The 23,319-nt window shown below is 49.0% G+C and overlaps 1 protein-coding gene across 4 annotated transcripts in view; it reads right to left on the reverse strand.

Moving 5' to 3' along the window:
• NRP2 (neuropilin 2) overlaps positions 1–23,319 on the reverse strand; it is a 114,364-nt gene that overhangs the window by 43,447 nt on the left and 47,598 nt on the right. For all 4 annotated transcript variants that reach the window (XM_045560138.1, XM_045560140.1, XM_045560139.1 and 1 more), the window contains exons 8-12: positions 14,157–14,301; positions 11,294–11,643; positions 9,321–9,465; positions 5,277–5,393; positions 1,821–1,961 (exon numbers count right to left, since the gene is read on the reverse strand). In XM_045560138.1, coding sequence (XP_045416094.1) covers positions 1,821–1,961; positions 5,277–5,393; positions 9,321–9,465; positions 11,294–11,643; positions 14,157–14,301 — 898 coding nt within the window. The remainder of the gene's footprint in view (positions 1–1,820; positions 1,962–5,276; positions 5,394–9,320; positions 9,466–11,293; positions 11,644–14,156; positions 14,302–23,319) is intronic.

Genomic DNA, 23,319 nt, shown 5'->3' on the forward strand with positions numbered 1-23,319 from the left:
GGCAGGGCTGGCCTCAGACACTCCTAGAGAAAACCTGCTTAGAAGAGTGCAAGGGAGGAGGCCAGAATTACTAGAATGAACCTGAAGATGGACTCTGAGTAAGAGCCAGCCAGTCTCCCAGCCTGTAGGGGACTCAGGCTACATCCCTGTATTCAAAGTGTCTCTGCCAAGCGGCCCCCATAGGCACACACCTCACAGACACGTGCACACCCATGCACAGAAAACACAAACACGATCACACACACACAGACCCCACAAGCCTTCTTTACATTCAGATAAAAGGTGGGGGTTGGGCAAAACCACGAATTAATTGGACCCAGTCTCAAAGGAGAGGAAATGAAATGAAAAATCCAGGCTGGGTTATAAAAATAAGTATTTTTTTTTTCCAACGTGCAGGAGGCTCATTATATTAATTAAACATTATTGCAGTGAATGAGAGGGGGGAGGGTGATTAAGGCTGGGCCTGGGGTAAGTGTTCTCTCCTGTTGCCCGAGGCTGTGGTGATCTTCAGATATTAATCTCTCTGAGCACTCAAATGCTGAAGAGATAAACACTTGAAATATGAAAATGTTTTTCTCCAGAGCAGACGCTGTGACCGCCAGGAAAGCAAGTGGGGGCTGTGTCAGGAGGCCACCCGAAGTGCTCTCCTAGCCTCCATCCCACTGTCACCCCCTGGGGACAGGGGACAGTGGCCAGTCCTGGGGTGGGGGAAGGGAGTGGCTCTGAGGAAGTCTGCAGGAGGGGGACGGCCCTTCCCCCTTTTATTTTCTAGTGTTTTCCCATTGTGCCATGGCAACATTTGATCTCTGAAATTTCCAGAATTAACCCCTTTCCTCTCAGATGCTATGGGGTCTAAGGTAATCATTATTAAATTTAAATTATATAACGTTACAATTAAATAAATTTTGTAAAATACCAAAGGTAACAAATCCTCAAAACTCAACCCTTGCTAATTATCTTAATACATTTGGCCAGGTGCTATTGCGTTGCATTCTCAACTCCACCTGCAGTGATGTCGTGTTGGTAGCTTAAACCCAACCACAGTAAGAGTATTTCCACCACCAAAAATGGCCCATGTCACAAAGCAGGGGTTTCTTTTCAGTCCCTGGAAAGCCTATTGTTAAACATTTACCAGAATGCCACTGTTAAAGCAAGTTTGAGTGGAGATAGTAGACAATTCTTGCTTCTGCCTGTTTAGAAAAGCTAAAGGCAGCCCCTCTCTGCCCACAGTGCCAGGAGAGGCTTCTGAAATCTGGCTTTCTGAAACCAAAAGGGTGGGCTTAACAATATTTCAAGGACTGGGAGCAACATTCTTCTAGAGGCTAAGTGCCGGGCAGCTCTGCTAGACACCCAGGGGTGTGACGGCATTTCAGTCCCTCGACTTGGTTTGCTTTAGAAGCAATGACACCCTGAGAGAAGTTATCAGTCAGACTCAAGGCCAGAGGCTTCCCAGTGAACTTGAAGTTGACAAGGGGCTCTGTGATGGTGACAGCCAGCACTAGCTATGGGATCAAGAGGGCGTTGACTCATCCCATCCCCAGGACCTCCCAGTTGCTCCTTCTTTCTTTCTTTCTTTCATCTTGGCCTTCCCCTCTCCCTCCCAGCTTCCAGGCTGTGCTGTAATCACAGGAGAGGGCTGGGAACCACCAACCAGCTTCTCTGCGAGGTGACGTCTTGAGCAAAGACTGTGGTGGTTTGTGGGCAAAGAACAGAATATTGCTCTGTGGTGGGAGGTTATGAAGCTGGTAGGGAATCAGGGCTGAAAAATGTGGAGCCGGCTGGCCTTAACTCTTTCGTCTCTTAACTCACAGCTGGCTTACCTGGAAACGTCTGGTCGTCTGGGCTGGAGCTGCTGGTCCAGGTGCTCCTGAGCCACTTGGCATGGTCATACATCCAACCGCAGGGCTCCTCCGGGAAATCAAAGTTGCAGTTGAATCCTGAAGGGAGCTGCAAATCTTTGTCTAAAAGGAGAGGGAAAAAAAATAACCCAAAGGAAGGCAAATGAAATGGGTTCAGAGAACAGCCACAGTAGTGCTATTTAAATGGCTGGCAAGGCCTGAGTGGAGAGCAGAGAAAGAAGTGGCTCCCTTTGCTTATTCATTTAACTCATCTTGGCGATGGCTGGCGTTCGGGTCAGACTTTGGTCTCATCCTTCCCAGGCAGGAAAGCCAAGTCTGCCAGTGGTTCCCATAGTAAGCAATTATAAATGAGGCCACCAAATGGCTTCAGGCTCTAATCAGCCTCTTCTGTCCCACCTCAGAGAGCAGACAAATGTGAAAATTGCTGTCCTCTAAATGCCAGAGAAGAATGTCTCCCCAGTGCCCCAATGGAGGGCTGGCTCACAAAAAGAGTATTATCTCATCTCCTGCCAACCTGGCTCTCAGAAGTGGCTGGGTAGCCCGTTAGCATCCAGAGAGGCTGAAATGCCTGGAGGTTCTGGCCAGTGAGGAGAAAGTGACCCCAGAAACAAGGGAGGCTTGTTTGCTGTTCTTCACCTCTTTGTGATCCATCTCTTATTTCTGAAGACGGGGACAGTTGGGCATCTCCATGGGGAGGTATCACCAGGCGGGAGATTTGGCACGTTAGGAGCAAAATGAAGGAGCCACACCAGCCGGCTGCCCGGCTCAGTTCTGACCAGGAGGAAAAGTAATTTCATATTGTGCCGAGTCCCTGAGGGCCAGGATCCTGGGGAGGCAGAGAAAGCTCTCCCCATGGAAATCCAACGAGTGGCTACATGGTGGCTCACCCTGTCTGCTTTGCTGGTTCACCTGCCTGAGCCTGAAGGCTGAACCAAGAGAGTTTCTTTTGAGGTTGCACCCAGCTCAAAAATCCAGTGTGAGCTCGTGCCAAATGTGTGATTAAGAGGGGGTGGTATGGAGGTGGGGAAAGAGGAAACGGGAACGCAGGTTGGACGTCTGCCCACAGTGGCTGCAGAGACAGCGGAAAAGTGCTGGCTAACGCTGGTAGCAGGGAGGAAGTGGGGTCTCTGGCCCTCTCACTTCCCTTCCCAGGGTTCCCAGAGAGGAATTTCCGTGGGGAAGGCTTAGCATGCAGGTTAGGATGTCTAAAGGGAACAACAGACTGGTAGAAACAAACTGCTCACCACGGGGGCGAGGAGGGCTTACCCCTTAGGGGGACAGGGCCCTGCTGCCTCTAAGGCAGGAGGCAGATTGCCACCAGGCCCTGTTTGTGCTTCCCCTTCCCAAGAGGGGATATTTAATGTTTGCCCACCATTGGCCAAAGTCAGCTCAAAGTTGAAGAAACACACGGAATCTATTATAGAAACATCAACCTGTGGCTTGGAAAAGTCAGCCCTTAGCCCCCACCATCCCCTTCTCCTGACAATTTCTGAATTTCTATTTTTCCCTTCAAAAACATGGAGTAATTCAATATACCATAATTCCTCCCTAATGTTTACAGGCATACTGTGTATCTCAGGAATCAAATTCCACAGAAAGATCTTTTGCAAAAAGAGAGGGGAGGAACCATCAAAGAAACCTCAAATGAAACAAACCACTATAAATGGGAAAATTATATTAAAAATAAACTTCTGAAATTTCGCAGCAGAACTCTTCATTTTTCCTTTGGATTGTCATTTAGGTAGAACCTCTACCCCGTCCCCCAGCAGGGTAGCTCTGGGAATCCAATACCACTGCAGTCCCCAACCCCCAGGTCTCAGACCAGCACCAGTCCATGGCCTGTTAGGAACCAGGCTGCACAGCAGGAGGTGAGTGAGCAAAGCTTCGTCTGTATTTACAGCCACTCCCCATCACTCACATCACCACCTGATCAGAGCTCAGGGCCCCACTGATTTTGCATTATGATGAGCTGCATAATTATTTCATTATATATTACAATGTATTGCAATAATAATAGAAATAAAGTGCACAATAAATGTAATGCACTTGAATCATCCCCAAACCGTCCCTGCCCCCCACCCCCAGGTTCCATGGAAAAACTGCCTTCCGTGAAACTGGTCCCTGGCACCAAAAAGGTTGGGGACCCCTGAAATACCATATATTAACTCCCTATGCGTTCCACTTTTGGCTCGCAAACTATCTTAAACATGTCTTGGAAGATTCTCCAAGTCTCCTTCTTCTCTTCATAAAACAAAAACAAGTTCATTAAAATGTCAGAATTCTGTATTCAACTAACCCTGACCAACAGTGTCCCCCACCCACACAATATACGAAAGCACATTCCCAGAAGCATATGCATTAAATTATCATTTTTCAGTCATGCAACTTCAGCATTTATTTTTGGCCTTCCTCCCATTCTTCTTTGTAGCCAGTGTTTGGAGCATCCACTGTACCGGAGCGGTTCCTCCTACTGTCAAACAGCTGCATGTGCAGGTTCCACCGATTCCCCGTCTCCCTCCGTCTTTATGTCTCTGTTACTTCTCGTGTCTCTTTGCCAATCTCTCCTCATTTTGTTTAATGAACATTTAGTAATAACCCATAATTTACTGTAAATTGAGGCTGTCAAGGTTAAAATTCTAGCCCAAACTGCCAGGTGTTCCAAAATTTGTGGTTTATTAGGAACGTCCTCATACTTGGTGACCTTAGCAGTATATGATTTAAAATGTGACTTACTGTTGGGCTCTGCCAATTTTTGTTTTTATCTAACTTGGATATGCTCCTAAGACAAAGTGGAAAGAAAACAGATTTCCCAAGTGGTGAGCCTGATCCAAACACGAGGAGGAACGGTTGAGGATGCCTTTTTACACTTCTGCCTTTGTCTCGGGCCTGCACTCATGGCATAGAGGATGCGATACGCTACCTTATAGAATTGCCCTTGTCACACTTCCTCACATCAGCGGTGGTGAAAGGCACAGGGAAATCAAGTCATGGTTAACTGGTGAATTAACCCGACTGTCATAGTCCACTGATCAAAGCACCCAGATAAACACCAGATCTTCACTAGACTGTACCACAGAGACACAGATTGTTAGGAAAATACGTGGGCTCTAAGGATGAGAATGGCTTTCCTTGAACAGGAGAAGCATGGTGGTGAGGGCTTAAGGATGAGACTTCTCAAAGGAGGCGTTCTCTTTGGTTCTCAGCTCAGCCGATGACCAGTGGGTTCACAACCATAGAGCTGTACTGGTTGCTATGGTCTGGATTGGTTGTTCAGAGCTACCGCTCAAGCCCCTGAGTACCTGCACCTCCCTGATCCCTGCCTAAGATGCCCTGGACCTCGGACCCGGGGATCCCTCCACTCCGACTGGTCTACACCCACGCCATCCTGGATGCGGTATGCCCCATACCCATCCTCACCATCCTCAAAGCTGCAGTTCTCCCCACACTCCGTGGCTTCCTCGTCGACGGGATACGGGGTGGTCGTCTCTTCACTCTTCACGGTGGGTCCCAGCGTCTCTACTGTGGGCTTTGAGTCTGTGTGAAGGCAAAGGAAGAGAAGAGAATGTGGCAGCAGCCTGCATGGCAGCCCAGCAGGAGGAAGATGCCAAAGGTGAAGCTTCCTCCCCACATGTGGGCTTTTAGAGAAGGAAAACGAAGACGCACTCAGGTGCGCAAAATCCCGAAGCCACCTCTGTGTGCTGCCAATGAGGGCAGGAGCGTGGCCTGAGTTGAATGGGAATGGCCCTGGGCTGCAGAAAGAGCTGTGACAGAGGTGCGCACACAAACCCACGCTCTACTCCACGGCAGAGGCCCGGCGGCCAGCACGAAAGGGCACAGCAGACAATAATGGAGCTGGGTGGTGGGGATGCTGACTCCAAAGTAGGGCTAAGCCACGCTGTGTTTCGTGTTTGCACGAAACTGGATGGACAGGAATATGGATTTAAAGGAGCTCAGACTCTACTTGGTGAGAGGAATTTGGGGCTGTGCCTTTAGGTCAGGGTGTGGCAAATTCAAGTGTTTCCTGGATCCAAACAGCTACTATAAACCAGGAAAGCAGACTGGGGGTTGGGGGGAGAGGGGAAGGTGTGGAGGAGGGGGTGGCAGCTGGGATCTTGCACGCCTGGGTTAAAGGAGGCCACCATGACTGGCCCCAGCAGTTTGGGACCCGGCAAGGAAGTGGCCCAGTGCGACCAGGTTTTCCAAGTTTCCTCCCACCCCCAAGGCAAAAATCCCCACGCAAAATCTCCAGACTCATACATGTTGGCACCTTATTCAAACTGTCATAATAAGTAGCGTGCAATACACCCTGGCTAGGCCAAACTTGGCTGCAGGCAGTGTGTTTTGACCTGGGTTCTCCGTGATTCATTCACCCATTCATTGGATTATTTGCTCACACCAGTCATTCATTCAGCAGCCATTTAGGGAATGAATGGAGCTATGAGTCAGGTCCTGGGTGGGGTGAGAGGGGTTATGGAAACTGGTGTTCAAGTCCATGTCTTTTGGGGTGGTGTCTTCACCCCAGAGCTGTCCTCCACCAAGACGCTCCGTAGAAGCGGGAGCACTGCTCCTCCCATTTCTATACGTGCTCCTTTGCACTATTGTATGTGATTAGGCGCCTTTGTCAGGCACCCTTCGGGATACCATTTAATAAAGCCAGGAGCTGGAGGAAATTGCTAAATACGCTGAATAGCTTTTTCACGGTCGACTTCCCACCTTTCTGCTATTAAATAATACGCACATAACCTTTCATACTTCCCTCTGCTGTGTCTGCCTCTTGCTCACAGTAAATAGTAAATAACCTCGAAGCGTCCTAATTTGTAAGTTCAAATTTTGTCACTGTGTCATAGAAACTCGATTGTAAAGTAAACTACAGGCGGCAAGGCAAGACGTAATCATTTGAAACACAAACAAACCAAGTAACAGGTGAAGCAGCCCTGTCAAATTATTTAGCTGCAGCCCCTCAACCCAGCCCATTATTTTTCCTGTTATCCTTTGGGTAGGAAAGAAGAAGTGAACCAAGGATGAGTTGCAGAAACGGATGGAAATCTGAAAAGCAAACAAAGCCACATGACCTACGGAGAACAGTTTCTGGAAATGTTAGGTAGCCACGTGGGTCAGCTGACTGGTGTAGATCATGTTAAATCCTGGGGCACAGGGGGCCGGTGAGGCAGCGAGAGGGCAGGGCGTGTTAGGGAAAGTGAGGAAACGGCGGCACAGAGGCCGCTGTGTTTATACTGTGTGTGTGCTGTGTTTGCACTGGGCGCTCCGAGGTAACTGCCCATCAAACAGCAGTGCTCCCCGAAATTGAAACCAGATGTCAGAGACTTCAAAGGGAAGGAGGCTGGGCAGAGGGTAACGCTCCTCAGCGCCTCAACTCTGATCTTCCGAGGAACGGCCAGGCTGGGCTTTGAAATGAGAAACCTGTTACTGACCATTGCCAGTGTAATTTGGGGCGGGTTGGGGCTGGGGGGCAATGAGGGGAAGAGGTCATTAGCAACTGTCCGGCTGCCATAAAGCAGGGCCAGGCCAGGAGAGGCGGGGCACCGAAGGGCTAAGGACAGGAGGGAAGTATGAGGTGGCCCCAGCCAGCTGAGTGACCTCTGGTGAGTGGCTTCCTCTCCCTGGGGCTTAGTTTCCCTGTCTGTGAAAGAGGACTTGGCCTAGGTCTGTGATTTTTTTCAAACCATGAGTCACACTCATCAGTAGGTTGTGGAATCCACTTACTAGGTCATGACTAGCATTTTAAAATTATGGACCATAAGATTTCAGAGCGCACAACATGGTGAGGATGAGCATTGCTTTGGGAACCTTTTGTTTCAGGTACATTTACTCATTATAACAGGTTTTCTGGGTCCCGGGCAGCATCTAAGTACATCATATCTATTATTTTATTTAGTCTTCTTATGATCCTAGGGGGTGTAGATGGACTACAGTCATCCCCATTTTTCAACTAAGATAACCGAGGCACTGAGAGACTAAGTAACTTGTCCGAAGGTTATGCAGCCAGCGATCAGCAGAGGCAGGACTTGAACTTGGCAATCTGTCTCCAGAGTCCAAGCACTTCATGATATCCTGTACCCCATTATGCACAAACATGTGAGTGCTTGTCTGTGTGTATGTGTACGCGCCAGTCAGTGAAGCGATAGAAATTTATTTTGAATTGTGGATCATGGTCAAAAACGTGGGAAAGCCACTGGACTATAAGCTCCCGAATCCCCTACAGCGCTAAGCCCCTGCTTCTAAGGCTGCCATAAATGAAGCCAGCTTGCACTGGAGCGGAGGGTTCCAGCACCTGCGAGAAGACAGGTGAGACCCATTTAGCAGGCTGTAGGGAACTTGGCCTCACCCCTACATAATGGGGAGTAAAGCGTCTTCCTACGAAGATGTGTTCGCTGGGGCTGCCTTCAATTCAAAGGTGAGGAGGCTAATTTGGACCCGATTCCCCATCTGTGCACCTCGATGGGGCTCCTCTGCGCGGCTGTAGCCAGCACACAGGCAGCACTTTTCTCCCTGGGAGCCAAAAGCACTTCTCCAACATGCCCTTATTAATCCTTCATGCTATCTCGCTGGCTGAGTTGGTGACAAGTACGGCACGGACAGGAAAATCGGGATACCTGGGGCCCTGGTAGAGAGAGGCAGGACAGCTCAGCCTGCCGGCTGCTCCTGCTGGCACTGGGCTCAGGCCCCCAGCCCTGGAGGCTCCCATGAGCTCCTTTTGGCAGGCATCAAGTGACCTCTGGGTGACAGCTAGTGCCAGCTCTGCCCAGAGAGGATGGCCGGTGCCCAGAGGAAAGGTGAGGCGTGACTCAGAAGGGTAGGGCCCTCCCTGAAAAGCAAGCGGAGGGGGGCATGCAGCAGGCCTCACCCTCATTAGGGAGAATTAGAGGTGCCCCCAGGCCTGTGCCACCTGGCAGGGACAGGGGGTGAGCGAGACTCCACTGTGCGCTGGGAAGGGCTCCTACTCCCATCAGCTCCCTGCAACAGGGTCCCTCCTGACAAATAAATGCCTTTTACAGATGTGGCTTCGAAATGAAAATGAAGTCTCTTAGCCACTGACATCTGGAGGCCAGATTCAGACATAAACCGATTACTTTATTATCATGAGGTTTTTTTTTCCTTCCCTAAATCAACAGCCACAGCCCTCTGGCCTGAAGAGTCAGGGTCTAATTGAATTTGGGTGGGTGGTGTGTGGTTATGATTTGTTTTTGAGAGACTTGGCGAGTTGGAGAACTGAAATGATCCTTCAAAAAAGACAAAGTGCATCCCTTCAGAAATTGTCCCGGGTCCAGAGGCTGCAGGAGTCTGGTCTGAGGCCTGGGAACATGGCAGGGGTCCGAGGGGTTTCCAGCTGGCAGGGCTTCACTGGAGATGGCTCCCCCCCAATCCCCACCCAGAGGATCCCTGGATGCCAGGGTCACAAGACCACGTGGGGGAGGCCAGCAGAGGAGAGCAGAGACTTACCTGTCCAGTCGCAGCCCAGCACCTCCAGCCGCATCCCTATCCCCGCCGGCGACCACCTCTCCGGGTACACCCGCACATACTGCGCCGGCACAGGGTCGAACCTTCGGATGTCAGGGGTGTCGTAGTGCATGTTCCCCTCAAACAGCTGCAGGGAGACAGGCCACTCAGCCCCTCTGGCACGGGACCCCTCCCCATTCACCACCTCCCCCCGGCCCCTCACATCCAACCAGGAAGACAGCTTCAGAGCTGACGCACGGTCACTGGGACATTATGATCCATGGGAGCTTCATTTTCAGACCAAGGATTTTATTCATTTGGAAGGTGGTTAGGGACCCAGATTATGGAAATTGGGAGTGAACAAAGGTGGTCATTTCCAGATTGTATCTTTTATCCAGGGACTGAAATTGAGGATGCAGGGAAGAATTAGACTCTAAATGTGTTTTAAGCTGAGCTTGGCTAAAGAGAAAGGAAGGCAATTTAGGCTGTCTTGACCATTCTGAATTGCTTGCTTTACTGAAGAAGGGATGCTTGTTTTTCTAATGCCTGAAAACCTAGATTTAGAAAGACCCATCGATGGTAGTTCCCAGTCACTGAGAGCCTTTAGGGAACATGACCACCCTTTCCTTTAGGCTCACGACAATGTCCTCTGGTTGCACACTGATAATGTGAGATAGTTTCCAAAAGCAATTCTGACAAAAGAAAGCTCACATAGCCCCCAGTACGTAAGACTGATGACAGTGCGGCTGCCCTGGTGAAGCCAGGTGGGGGACCCAACCCAGAGACTCATCTGTGGGAAGGGCAGGTGGGGTGGCCAGGGCTGCAGCCGATTAACCCATGGGATGCTGCAGGGCCGCCCCATTTTTCAGGATGCCCTGGGTCCATAATTCTGAAAGGGGCGTACTGTCCCTGGGAGGGCAGGCTCTGACCCTGCCAAAGATCTCCTTTTCCAAGAAGAGCCAGGATCAGCTCTCCCTGGGGAAGCCTATGGTCCAACTTCTGCTCCATCCACAGAAGATTCTGGTTACCAAGCCCCAAGCCTTTCCAAGCCTCTGCAATTATGAGCTGGGAGTTTACATTGGCGTTGCAAAACCTCCAACCCAAACCTTGCCTCTGCATTGGAAACATTCGCTTAGCAAAGGTGGCTGACCAGAGACATGCAATACTCCCTTCCTTCTTAGGGGCCTTTTTCTTTGGAGGAAAACAAGGGGAAACTTAGAAGTGAGGATCAGAGTGCCTGGCCCACCAGGAAACTAATCTGGAGAGGGACAGAGGCATGATGTCCTTCCCCTTTTCGGGGCTCCTGCGTGAAAGGCCAACCTTCACTCCTCTGATGGCGGGCGGGCGGGAGGTCAGGCCGTACTGGCCTGAACTTCTGGCCTGGAGTAAGTTCCTCCCGAGCCTCAGTATGAGAGGTGGGAAAGATCTAAGCAGCCAAGACTAGGAAAATACAAAGAAATGCAGCAACATTCAGAAAAAGTTATTTTTGGAAGTAAATCCCTAGTTTCTATAGTTTGGCCTCCAAAAACCACATCCCCTTTGGATGTCTGGCCAATTTCAAGGAAACTTTATCTGGAAGAGGGTATAAAGGATGCTGAACTTTAAAAAAAAAAATGCAGTGTTGATTAGTGGTTAGGCATTTGGACTTTGAAGTCAGACTTACGGTTTTTGAGTCATGGCTCTACCACAGGTGAACTGTCGACCTTGGCATGATACCAAGCCTCAGTTTTATCATCTCTAAAATGGGAGTGACAAAAGGACCTACTTTGTAGAGACGTGGGGATTAGAAGAGAGTCTAAATAAGGCATTTAGCACCATGCCTGGCACAAGATAATCTCTTGAATGACATTTATTTTATTGGATTGCAGGGGTTGGAGGATGGCCTTCAGCTGGGAGATCGGCACCCCTAACTCCCTGCATCCCAGTTGGCCTCTCTGTTCAGGGTAAGGTTACAGAGGCCTCCAGGAACAGCCTACCTTTGGCTGCTGGGTCCTGGGGTCCTGGATGTACTCCCAGTCCTTGCCGTTTAGGCTGTAGGAGACTTTGAACTTGCGCACAAACGCCCTGGCTTCCACTGCGGTGACGCTGTCTCCTCCGCGGGCTCCCTGGACAATGACACCTTTCACCGTCTTGGGTGCTCCCAGGTCTACCTGAAGCCACTCTTCACCTGGCTGGGCCTGGGGGATCCGGGGGAACCAGCCGGAGCGGCTGCTGACCAGGCGGGCTGCGCTGGGGCTCCACAGGTACTCGCGGGTGGAGGAGGCGGAGATCTGGGTGTCCGCGATGAGGCCCGACAGCATCCCCAGCATGTTGGAGCAGGGGGCGTCTGCAGAGAGGGGAGGAAGATGTAAGAGGTCATGGCTGACACCCCTCTAACCACGGAACCTCCCCCCACTAGTAGGGAGCTGCAAAAGAACCCAACTGTCACACGCTTTAAGTCAGCACCGATTTCTTTGCATTTTGAGGTTGTCTAGCACTGCGATCAAGAGCCCGGACTTGGAGCCAGACTGCTTGTGTTCATGTTCACTCTGCCACTTACTGGTGGGATGACCTTGGGCAAATTATTTAATTGCTCTGTGCCTCAGTTTCCCCAGATCTAAAAGGGATCCAATTGCAGTACCTACCTCTTGGCGTTGTCGCAAGGTTCCTGTTAGTTACCATATAATGGCTCCCAGGACAGTGCCTGGTATATCTGAGTATCTAATGGCTGGTAGCTCTTTGTACCTACAGCTCTAACCAAGGACTGTCAGGATGTGTGTCTGCAGATCCTTGTGGAGGACACTAGTCCCCACTGACCCTCTCAAGGACAGTGAGCACAGGGGAGCCAGCTAAGATCCCTGGTGATAGTTTTGCCAGGTGAATGGAAACTTTACTTCCACTTGTGTCATCACTGCTGCTTACTGCCTTGGATCCTCCCCACGTGCCGTTCCTGCTACCCACATGCTCTTCCTGTCAGTCATCCCCAGACTAGCCTTTGCTCACCCCAAGCTTGAGTGCCATATCCTTCAAAATGCTGTCCCCAAAATTTTAATCCACACTAAATTAGGTCCCCACAGTCACTCCAGAGCACCCTATTCTTGTCCTTCATACACACATCTTAGCTTATAATTATCCAGTACTTGCATTTGTTTGTCATCTCTCTTGCCTACTGGCCTGAAAATTCCTGAAAGCCCCATGATATCAGAGATCCCATATGTTCTGTTCCCTTCTCTATCTCCAATGCCCAGGCTGGGGCCTGGCACACAGTATTAGTGGACTGAATGAATGAGTGAAGAATGTACGAATAAATGATGTCAGAAAAGGCAGGGTCTATAGCAAGTGTGCATTAAATATTTGTAAACTGAGTTATAGACACAAAAAAGATCCTTCAGGTTATATCCCTTCTTCAGATTCACTGGTTGGTTCCCTCCTTCCAATCTTCCAGAAAATGAGTTTTAACTACATCCTTGTTGATTAGCCTTTGCTGGAACAGCAACATGGAAGGGACAGAAAACAGTCCCCTAAGTGGGATTTGGATAAACCTACTACGTAAGAGGGAAACTGGGTCTTTGTGTAAAGGTGGTAAAAGCAGAGAGTTTGTATTGAGAACATGTGGGTTCAGTTCCTGGCTCTGCTGCTGTCTAGTGGGTGACACTGGGCAAGCTGTTTAGCCTCTGTGAGCCTTGGTTTTCTCATCAGTTCCTGCCCCACTGACCTCACAGGTTGTTAGAAAGGGTAGACAAGATGATGCGCAAGAAAGATGTGAAAGATGCAGAGACTGTGCAAATGCAAAGTGTTTAAACGGGAAGCCTCCAACAGGGTTGTGCCGCGGAGCAGTCCCCGTCAGAGCTGGCATGACTAGGAGGAAAGCAGGGATGGATGTACACTGCAGACCCTTCCAGGTCAAAGAAGCAACTTCCCTGCCCTGGGCTGAGCCCACAAGACAGAGGGGATTGGACAATCCGTAAATATCTGGGGCTTGTCCAGTCACCATCATCTCTCATCTGTACCACTGCACCAACCTCCTAAAGGAGTCCCAGCTCCCACTCTGGTCCTCTCCAATCTATATTCTGTGGGTTTCAGCCCACACGCTTTGCCTGCCCTCCTTACCTTCTCTTTTGGTCTCTCTTGGCACAGTGCCATTGAGCAAGCTGTGACCACTGCCTGGTGCATTTCCTGCCCTCTTCACCAGGTAATGTCAGTCTGCCTTCTAACCTCAGCTCAATCATCACCTCCTCAAGGATGTCCTCCTTGACCTCCTAGACTGGGTCAAATCCCCTCCACTGCACTTCCAAGGATCACAAGCTTCTGTCTCCTGACAGTTATCATAGTTTTGATTTTACATTTATTTACGAGTTTGTTCATTAATATGTCTGCCCGGCTTGTCCATGTGCCCACACAGAACCGGGTCTGTCGTCGGTGCTCACCGCCGTATCCACAGAGCTGTGCATGGCTCTTGGCCCCCTGTCGAGGCAGTACAGAGTGTAATTGGAGAGCCTGGGCTTTGGACTCACTGCCTAGATTCAAACCCTGGCTCCACCCCTTGCTGACTAGGTGACCTAGCTCTTTAAGTCTTGGTTTCCTCATCTGTAATGTGATGAGAATAATACCTACAACACAGAGTCCTTATGAGGATAATAAAAGATAATACACCTTAGGTGCTTAGAATGAAACCTGGTACATAGTTAGTGTTCGATAAATGTCAGCTGGCAGAAATAGTAGATGCTGAATAAACACATACTTGAATGCATGAATCACTGAAAAGACAAATTCTGGTAGGACTTGAGTCCCTGCGCCAATCCTGCTGGGAAGGTCGTGCCGTGCAGTCGGCTCCCCTTGTCACTGGAGCCCACGCCTCACCTGTGACCCGGCAGCCGTAGAGCTCCAGCCGGAGGGCGATGCCCGAGTACCAGGTCTGAGGGCGAATCCTGACAAACCTCGTCAGCAGCGGTGTGTGGAGCTTGTTCACAACCACCTCGGTCGCATCGTTGTTGGCTTGAAACACCTGCAGCGCAAGACACCAAACCACATCACTGAAATCCCTGTTCGCAGTTTAGCCGCTCAGCAGTCTTTGAAGCGGGTGGGAAAGTCCTGTTGACTTTTATCTCCCTCAAGCTTACAAATAATCAGTGGGTTTGTTGTTTGGGGCTGTTTTAGAGACACTGTAAAAAAAAAAAAATTCTCCCATTGTTCCAACTTGAAAACAATAAACAGTCTTCACAAAAACTTTTAGAGGGAAGGAAAATTTTGCCCCTGGGCTGAGAGCAAGCAGAGGAAGGAGCCTTGAAAGGAAAACACTTCAGAAGCTAAGAGGGAGAAAAAAAGTAGAATATTCTTTACAAATGAAGGGAAAATGTGTGTCATCTTTTAGGGCTAGCAGACCTCACTCTTGAGGGTGAACTTGACACTCCCTCTTGTCCTGTTGCAGGCACCCAGGAATACTTGCAGAGTGTTTTGCAATTATAAAGTGCTCCACAATTGTTTTTGTTAGTTACTTGATGCCGTCCTACCCCACCAGCGGGGGAGATGGTAAGGGGGCACCCGCTACTCCCAGTGCCCCTGTGTCAATCAACACGTTCTTGGTTCTCTCTGGTCTTTGTTGTAGGGTCAGGGTTGCAGGCAGTCCCTCAGAGTCCTGCTCTGGCTTCCTCTCACTGTAGTCCCTGCCCTATAATGAAATCCATCCCTCTCCCCATCTGACCAATACGTCTCTTATGGGAGGAAAGGCTTTTCGGAGCAGCTTCTGGTTCAACATGGTAGGAACAAGTCCTGGCTCACCAGATGGTCCAAATCAATAGCTGCCATATGGACCTTATGCTTTTTTTGTGTTTCCATTAAAAAAACAAAAAGTAACTGGAGCAAGTATATGTGAATTTCTCTTGGTTTCCCTGGATAAGGGTAGAGGGAAAAACCAACCAACGAACCATCACTTCTAAATCTATAAAAACCAACCAACCAACCAACCAACCAACCAACCATCACTCCTATACCTGTCATAGCTGTACCACCAAGGGACTCTGTAAATCTACTCACAGCCAACTCTGCAGCAATCGGTGATTTCTCCTGCATAGGGGAACTAGGTGCTTCAGCTCATGACACCCAGGACATACCTGGTGTTGGGGCACCAACAGGGCTGAGACAAGAGGAATGGGAAACTGGCATATCTGAATACCTTTGAGCCAGACACTGTAAACACAATTATGTCTGCAATACCCCCAGAAGATAAGTATTGTTATCTTAACTTTATTGATGAGGAAACTGAGGCTCAGAGATGCTTGCTTGGATCCAAGGCCCTTGCCAAATTTGTAGGCTTTAAGCTTGTGGTTTCCTAGGTTAACTTTTATCTCTTAATAAATGTGAGGTGCTTATGTTGGTGGCTAGGAGTCATGGAACCCTTAAGGTCTCTAAGCATGGGATGAATGGAAATCGAGTTGCTGTCCAGCGGTGTGCTCCCAGCGTGAGTTCATAATCCCACCTTAGAATGGCTTTGAAGAAAGGCAAAGAACAGCACAGGAATTTAGAGTCAATTAACTGTATAGTCCTCTCTTCTCCATAAACTGTGAACCACATGATTTGGCAACCTTGAGCCCTCTGTATTTCCCACGTGCTAATGTCTAAAGTTAGAACCATTTCATAGCACACCACTGATGTGGAGCAGAGACATCAAACCTTCTGCAACTAAATGAAGGGAAGTGGCTTGCTCAAGACAAAGAAGGAAACAGGTTTTCATAGCTTTGCCATATTCAGTTTAACAACTGTTCTGGCTCTAAGCCTACCAAATCTGGTGATGGCTCCCACCCTGCCCACCCAGCTTGCTGCTCCCTCTGCTCCCCTGAACAGCCCTCAGTTTCTCCTAAGGCTGTCAGTTTCCTCCTCCCTGCCTTGCGGGCAGCCGGGAGCACAGAGGAAGGACTGGTGGACCACACCCCGCTCCCAGGATGTTGCTGCTTCCTGTACAGGGATGGAGGACAAGGACCAGTGAGAAGACAAAGTTAGCATGGGAAGAAGAGGGGCCAGGAGAAAGAAGGACAGAGGGGTAGGGCCAGATACCTGGAAGAAGGCCCTCGGGGAGCAGGTGACCCTGCTCCCTCCATGCAGAGAAAGGGAACCCCAGTGGTCAGGAAAGGGGTGGGGGAACTGAGTCCAAGGGAAAGACATTAATCAGCTCTCCCAGAACTCATGGGAGGCAGAGGGCTTTTGTTTGTTTTTTTGTTTTGTTTTGGCAAGGAAGAAGCAAATGCAGCACTTTGCTTATTTCTGACGGGTGCTGTGAGCAGCGGGGGGTCGCCACCAGCCTGCTCCCCAAGGAAGGTGCTGGGACTGTGTGTGTGTGGCCTCCATCAGGAGATGCTAAGGAGTTCATATCGGGGAAATAGCTCTATTTGTCATGTGCATGCATAATTGGAGAGTTGAGTGGAGCTGAACTTTAACACAGCTGCTAAGCCTCAGCATCCACACCACGCTGGTACCGTTTAGAAACACAGCACGTCTTATGTGTTTTTAATGTCCAATTTTATCTTATCTGACCCCTTCATTTCTCAGCCTTGGCAGACACCACCAAGAAACCTTTTCTTTCCTCCCTCAGGGAGGAAACGGTTGCGTATTTGGGCCGTCTTTGGGAGGGTGGCGAGCGGGTGAGCATGGCTGCACGGGGGCAAGGGGTGCACACGCTTTTGGAATGTGCCTGGGAAGGGACTGGTCTTCCTGCAGACACGTGTGGCCACAGGCTTTGGATGACGCCCGCCCCTACTCTCTGCCTGCAGGGGCATCTGTCGGGGAGGGAGGGAAGCACACGGCTGATCTCCCCTCGGCCCTCTTCCTGGGCTCTCAAGTTGAATTTCATTCTGCTCACCCTGCTCCCACCCCTGGCATCAAATGAAGGATTTTTTTCAACTTGGCTTCAAATTATCCTTCATGTTTCTGAGCCTAGTTCCTTACTGGTTTCTTGTTTGCCCTTGACCTGTATCCATATCTGCCCCCTGTTCTCCGGACCCTTTGCTGAAGGAACATCATCTTATTTTATTAGATTTATAACATAGCTCTCACTCTGAGTGTGGCTTGGTGGAAAAAGCAAAAACTGCCCACTGAATGAGAAGCCAGGAGCCAGGCTCTACTGCTAATTAGCTCATAAGTGTGGGCAAATATCTCTGCCTCCCTCGGGCCCCAATTTCCTCCTCTGTTAAGCGAGGGGCTTGTACGAGTTGATTTGAAAGTTCCTCTCTGGCCCCCTGCTTCTGGGCCTTTCTTCACTAGAGTGTCCACTTTGTAATGGGTATTTTAGTTACCCGTTGTCCCTGATAGCCTGAGTGCTTTTGTGGACAAGTGCTGTGGATTTTTTATCCACTTCAAACAGTGCCCAGGACACCTGGTGAGTGCCCCATTCACAGGGAGAGTCTACCTTGTTGATGTGTTGGTTCAATAACAGTTCAAATTATTCATAACAGAGTAATGAATAACAACACCTTAGTCCTTACATATTGTCTTTTGCCCAAAGATATCAAAGTGCAATTTATGAAAATCCATTTTTAATGAAATATTAAGCAGCTTCTATTTCTTCTGACCCAATGGATTTACAAGGTCTCTATTTTTCTCCCTGCATCTCCCCTATTTATAGCCGGTCAATGCTATCATATATTATACATCTTTATGACTTTCTCAATGCTTCTGTGGTTTTAGAATCACCCTTCATCTATTTTCTGATCAAATTCCCTGAGATGGTTTCTTGGCTTCCAGTGTAGGCATTGCAAGGTAAGGGGTTGTGTGCGTGGGAAACGGTGCCAGGAAATTGGTTTCATTCCCTATTCCCTGCCGACTTGCTGAATCGCTATAGGCAAATCAATAAACCTTAGATACCTTGGTTTCTCCTTCAGGAAAATAAAGTCGATAACAGGCTTGCAGATAGACACTAAAGTTTACCGGCCCTCCCTGCTGGCTCCAATGTCTGCACAACACCCATGACAGTAGAAGCCAAGTCACAAGTAGCAAATGGGTCTTTGGACAATTGGGAGAATTCAAGTTCTGAAGGCCACGACTCCCAGGTCCCACCTTGAAGCCCAAAATTTTCAGACTATAACTTTGCAGTGAGGTGTCTGCAATGCCGAGAAAAATCAGTGGACTGCCATGTACCCAGATCGACATATATCAAACACGATGATCGAATTTTAACATCTGCTTTAAAAGCTGGATGTCACAGAGGATATACATTTTTATTAATTTTAAAGGAAAAATCTTACTATGGTTGTTTACCACCCAAAGGAAAATCAGAAGTATGTTCAAGGTGACCCTAGCTTTCTGGGGACAGTGTTGATTATGCTGTAATTACTTAAAATATGTGTGTATGTGTGTTAAAAAAAGAAGTGATGTTGAACATAAAGATTTCTTCAAGTGAATTTCTGTAAACCAAGTTCAAAAAAAAATTCCGGGTACAAAGTGGTCTGGATAATCCATTTGGTCCCTCACTGAATTCTGAACATAATCCAACATTTTCCAATTGATTCTTGAGACCTTTGGTTTATTTTCAGTAAGACAGAATCTGAAAACCAGCAGCATTTCATGGATTTTCTGATTTGCACCTCTGGGGGAGGAGGGGATCTGCCAATTAAACTGGCTGCTATCCAACATTCCAGTTTAGTAGTTATCTACACCACCCCCCAGGAAAAGAAAATCTGAGTTTTGACCATGCCAGTGAGTCCACCAGGCATGGACAGTATAATATAAAAGAAAATTATATCTATCTATCTATCATCTATAAAATCTAGTAAGAAACATCTAGTCAGAGCACATCACTGATGTTTTTTGAGGTCATTTTTTCTCTGTTTCTCACCCCATTTCTAGTCACAGCCACCTCTCCTTTGCTCACCCCTCAATTTTTTTGAAGACCATGCAGTGACTCTGGCACGGCTAATGACAGTGAGCATTGCAGCCTGCCTACCTTCCAGGCCTCGAGGCAGGGGCATTTCTGCCTGAGCTGAATCCCTTTCCTATACACCAGTACTCTTGGCTATCCACATCCAGGTGCCTAGGACAGTGTCCATGCTGCATGTCACTGTGCCTGCCCCACAGGGCCAACAAGAAGATTCTGTCAAAGTCCTTGGGGGCCTAGAAGGACAGACGCAGCGTTGGTTCACGGGATTACCTGGCTGTTTTAACCTTCCCAAATGAGGCAGGCCCTTCGGTGGACAGACGCTGTCTCTCCTTCCGATTTGAGCAGAGCTTCGGTTTTCAGCCTGCATACACCTGTCTCTTCATTACCTATGGTGTGACCTACTGTTTACTTCTATTTTGCTGTAAATATCTGAACTCAGCCAGCCCCAGGGACTGCAAAGAAAGCTATCTTTTTCAAAGACAGCACAGTGCTGGAGCCCTGAGGTAGAAATTGTGCATGAGATATTCTTCTTCTTTTTAATAAATATTTCTCTCCACTAATAAATGTTTCATTGCATCTAAAGTTCTCCTTTTCAATCTACTTGGCACAGACACTCAAGGAGAAGGAGAACAAAGCAGGCAGAAGAGAACGGTGGCAGAAACTGGGGAACGGGTAGCAGGTTTTAAAAATCATTCTCAGAAACAATTAGACCAACTGATCCTGACTGCAGAACCCGGTGCCTGTCCTCCCTCTCTCACCCCTTCCCTTGCAAGCGCTCTAAAACCAGCCACCGGGTCTACATGTAAAAATAAATTGTTAATCAATGAATGCCATCCTGTTTAATTAATTTGTTGCACCAAACAGGCAAGGAGGAGGGAGGGAACTGCTGCACTGGGGGAAAATGATGCTATGGCAATGGGCTTGTTATTGTTTGTAAGTCACAGTCCTGATACTTCTCTTTTAAAACTCCCCCTTAAAGACTGTAAAAAAATTCTTTTAAAGCTTCTTTCATTCTAGTGGATGTGGGAACTTAGCCAGATACAGAGTCAGAAGGGATGTGTGTGTGTGTAAAAGAGACAGATTAAGAGAGGATGGGGAGGGGGGTCGGCAAAGAAGCTCCCTGACAACCAAATGCTCACTAATGACTGTGATGACCTCTGTGCTCATCCTCCTTTACTTTGGGGCTGTTTTTGTCATCAAGCGGTTTTCCTGTCACAGGAGCAGGGTGCTTGGTTCTGGGGGTGGCCGGGGGGATGTGCACATCCCCATCTGTGTGGGCCTTGTGGGCCCTGCTAGATTTACTACAGGATTATGTTACCCCCATCGAGACGCTGAGCCCTGGAGCACAGCACACTAACAGGATTAGGGTTTCAGGGCTGGAGAGGGGAAAGCACCAGGGAAGAGAGGAGTGGAGGGGAGCTCAGGGAGCCGGGCCTGGAGGAGCGTGGGGCGGGGGAAGAGCAACGATCAGGCTGGACGGGGATGGCCAACGTCCTCCTGTCAAGACGGAGGGAGAAACACAGGTGCTCCACACCTGAAAGCCTCCTAACACAGACGTTTGCGGCTTTTTTCAAGGAGGTGCCTTTAATTCCCACGTGGGCAGAAGAGAGCCAAGGGAACAGGCAGTGAGGTTCCAGAGTGCCCCTGCCACCTGCATACCTCTTCGGGTGGAGCCTCAGCAAACCATAGAATGGGGACATGGTGACAGCACAGAGTGTGACCATCTACCAGGTGAGGCCTCTGCTCCAATGCTCATCTAGCGGGTGGGGGCAAGGAGAGCATTTCCTCAGCCCAAGCAAAATCACAGCGCCTGTCCACATCCCCTCTGTCTGCTCTTTGTTGCTGGCATCTGTGTACACTTGGCCTGGGAGTGAGAAGACTGCTTTAGCATCAAGGCTGTACATGCCAGGGAGGTGGCCTCAGCTCCTGGAGACAGTTCGGTGCCCGTGGGAGCTGGGTGACGCTGGCCATGGCAGCCTGATAGAGGAAAGGTCCAAGCTTATGTGTAATGAAATTTTCCCTTGAGCTTCCTAAGTGGAGAGGCTAAAGGTCTGAGCTCATCCTATGGCAAACGGATAAGGGACAAACTTAATTACCTTGGGCACTGGATTCTCCTCAGTTATAATTGAGGGAGCAGACAGACTGAGGGACTTGAACTTGGAAAGGGTATCGGCCCTCTTCAGAGCACACCTACCCATGGTTAGATGATGCCACTGTATCCAGGACTTCTGGAGGCTGGTGCCCAGGATGGTTTGAGGCATTGTCCCAATCTTACATGTGACAAACAAAATTACTGCCACAAAAGGAAGAAGGAGAAGCCAGTCACCCACTAGGAGGTTAGAAAAAAGTTTCTTTTGCAAACCCAAAAGATCAGCTGGAGGAATCACTGCATCCTTAGCAGAAGAACGAGGCTAGGATGGAGCGCGCATACCCCAGGCTGTGTAAGTGCAGGCTCCAGCGGCTGCAGGAAAAGGCCTGGATGACTTATCATGGTCCATTCCGGACCTATGATTTTAAAAGAGGCTGATAAATATCTCATGGGACCTTGTTACTTTTTAAATTGGCAACTTGCTTCTACTCAAGAAGAGCTTTGTGGGTCTAATACATTAATTATATCTGCAGAGAGCCTTCCATCTGCAGATCCCAAGGTGCTTTGCCTACAGAAGCTGCGGCCCCATTCCATTTGGTGGTGGGGATACTGAGGCACGGAGCCACTAAGAGACATTTGCAAGGTCACGCAGCACATCCTCTAAGAAGATTGGAAAATAGATGTCATGTGCTTCTGTTAGCCAACTGATTTGGGGGTTTGGTTTTCTGACACCGCTCTCTCTCCCTTCTCTCAAGTCTCTGATTTAAAAATGATTTGTTTTAATTTAGAAAATAAATATAGGATAGAGGATTTTTGAAGTGGGGTGTTTATTTGTTTTGAAAGGATGTGGCCAAATCAAACAAATAGCAACTTCTTTCAGCTCTCTATCCTCACAGTTCTGTGGCGGAGCCCAAGCCCATCTTGCGTTCAGACCTCCACCGAAGCAGAGGCTCTCCAGGAAAATGCACACCTCAAGCCAGTTTCCCTCTGGATGCAAGATGGGGAGCAAGTCTGAGGTCAGACTGTTGAGAGTACCAGCCTGGAAATCCAAGCCTGGCGACCAGGCTCCTTTCATGGGGACAGCATGGTTCCCCAGTCCCTGGGGCAAGCTACTTAGTCTCTGAGAGCTTCAATTCTACAGTCTGTGAAACACTGTGAAATTCTGAAGCAAATAAGCCTCTGCCTGAGGCTTTTCTGAGTCCCTTGGAGTCATTGTTACATTAATATGACGAGCTTAGTGCATTCCTGCCACTTCTGCCACTTATTAGAGGGTAATTCTGAAAACTCTTGGACCCGAGCCTCAACACTGTCCCCACCCTTCCACCCTCCGTCTGGCCATCAGAGGGTATTTGGCAGCCCCACAGACTCTCTTTTAGCCCAGGTTTCTTCCAAATACATCAGCACGGCACAGCAATGCTTTGACTAAGAGCAAGTTGACCAGGGTTAATTTGGAGAGTTACTCTGGTTAACAAGAAAAACACCCGCATTTGCCAAATGAGGCAGGACTGAAGATAAGGGCTTTTGCTTAGATATGTTAGGGCAATGGTCTCTGTCCTGACACCTGTCATTGCTCCATTCCTCAGGTGCAGCCGACCCTTCCAGTGCTGACTCGTGGACTCACCTCCTCAGAGGACAGGACCTTGACCGAGGCCTTGTGCCTTTGAGCTCCACTCACCTCTCGTGGTGTGTGTGTGTGTACCTAACTGTCCCTATAATTATGCCCACATGTGTGAGCCTTCTACTATTGCATTGGCAATGCTATGTCTGTGTCTGGGGTGTTGCTAATCCAGCCGGGAAGAGCAAAAGCAGTAGTTTCTGCTTGTGGTTTCTGAAGAAATGTATGTGAAGCAATTTGTATAATCTAAGGGAGTGCAAGGGTTGAATATGGGTTCCATCTGGCAGACGAGCTCTCTGCCTTGTGGTTAAGCCATAAATATGCATCAGGAGGTCCCGCCCTATATGAAAATCATAGGTTCCATATTTACGCCATGTGGAGTTGGATACGGATTTGGGGATGTGCAGTGCTTGTGGCCCGTGTAGCCAGGCTGCACTGGGCCAGGAGGAGGCCT

Source organism: Lemur catta, chromosome 8, assembly GCF_020740605.2.
Source record: "Lemur catta isolate mLemCat1 chromosome 8, mLemCat1.pri, whole genome shotgun sequence".
NCBI lineage: Eukaryota > Metazoa > Chordata > Mammalia > Primates > Lemuridae > Lemur > Lemur catta.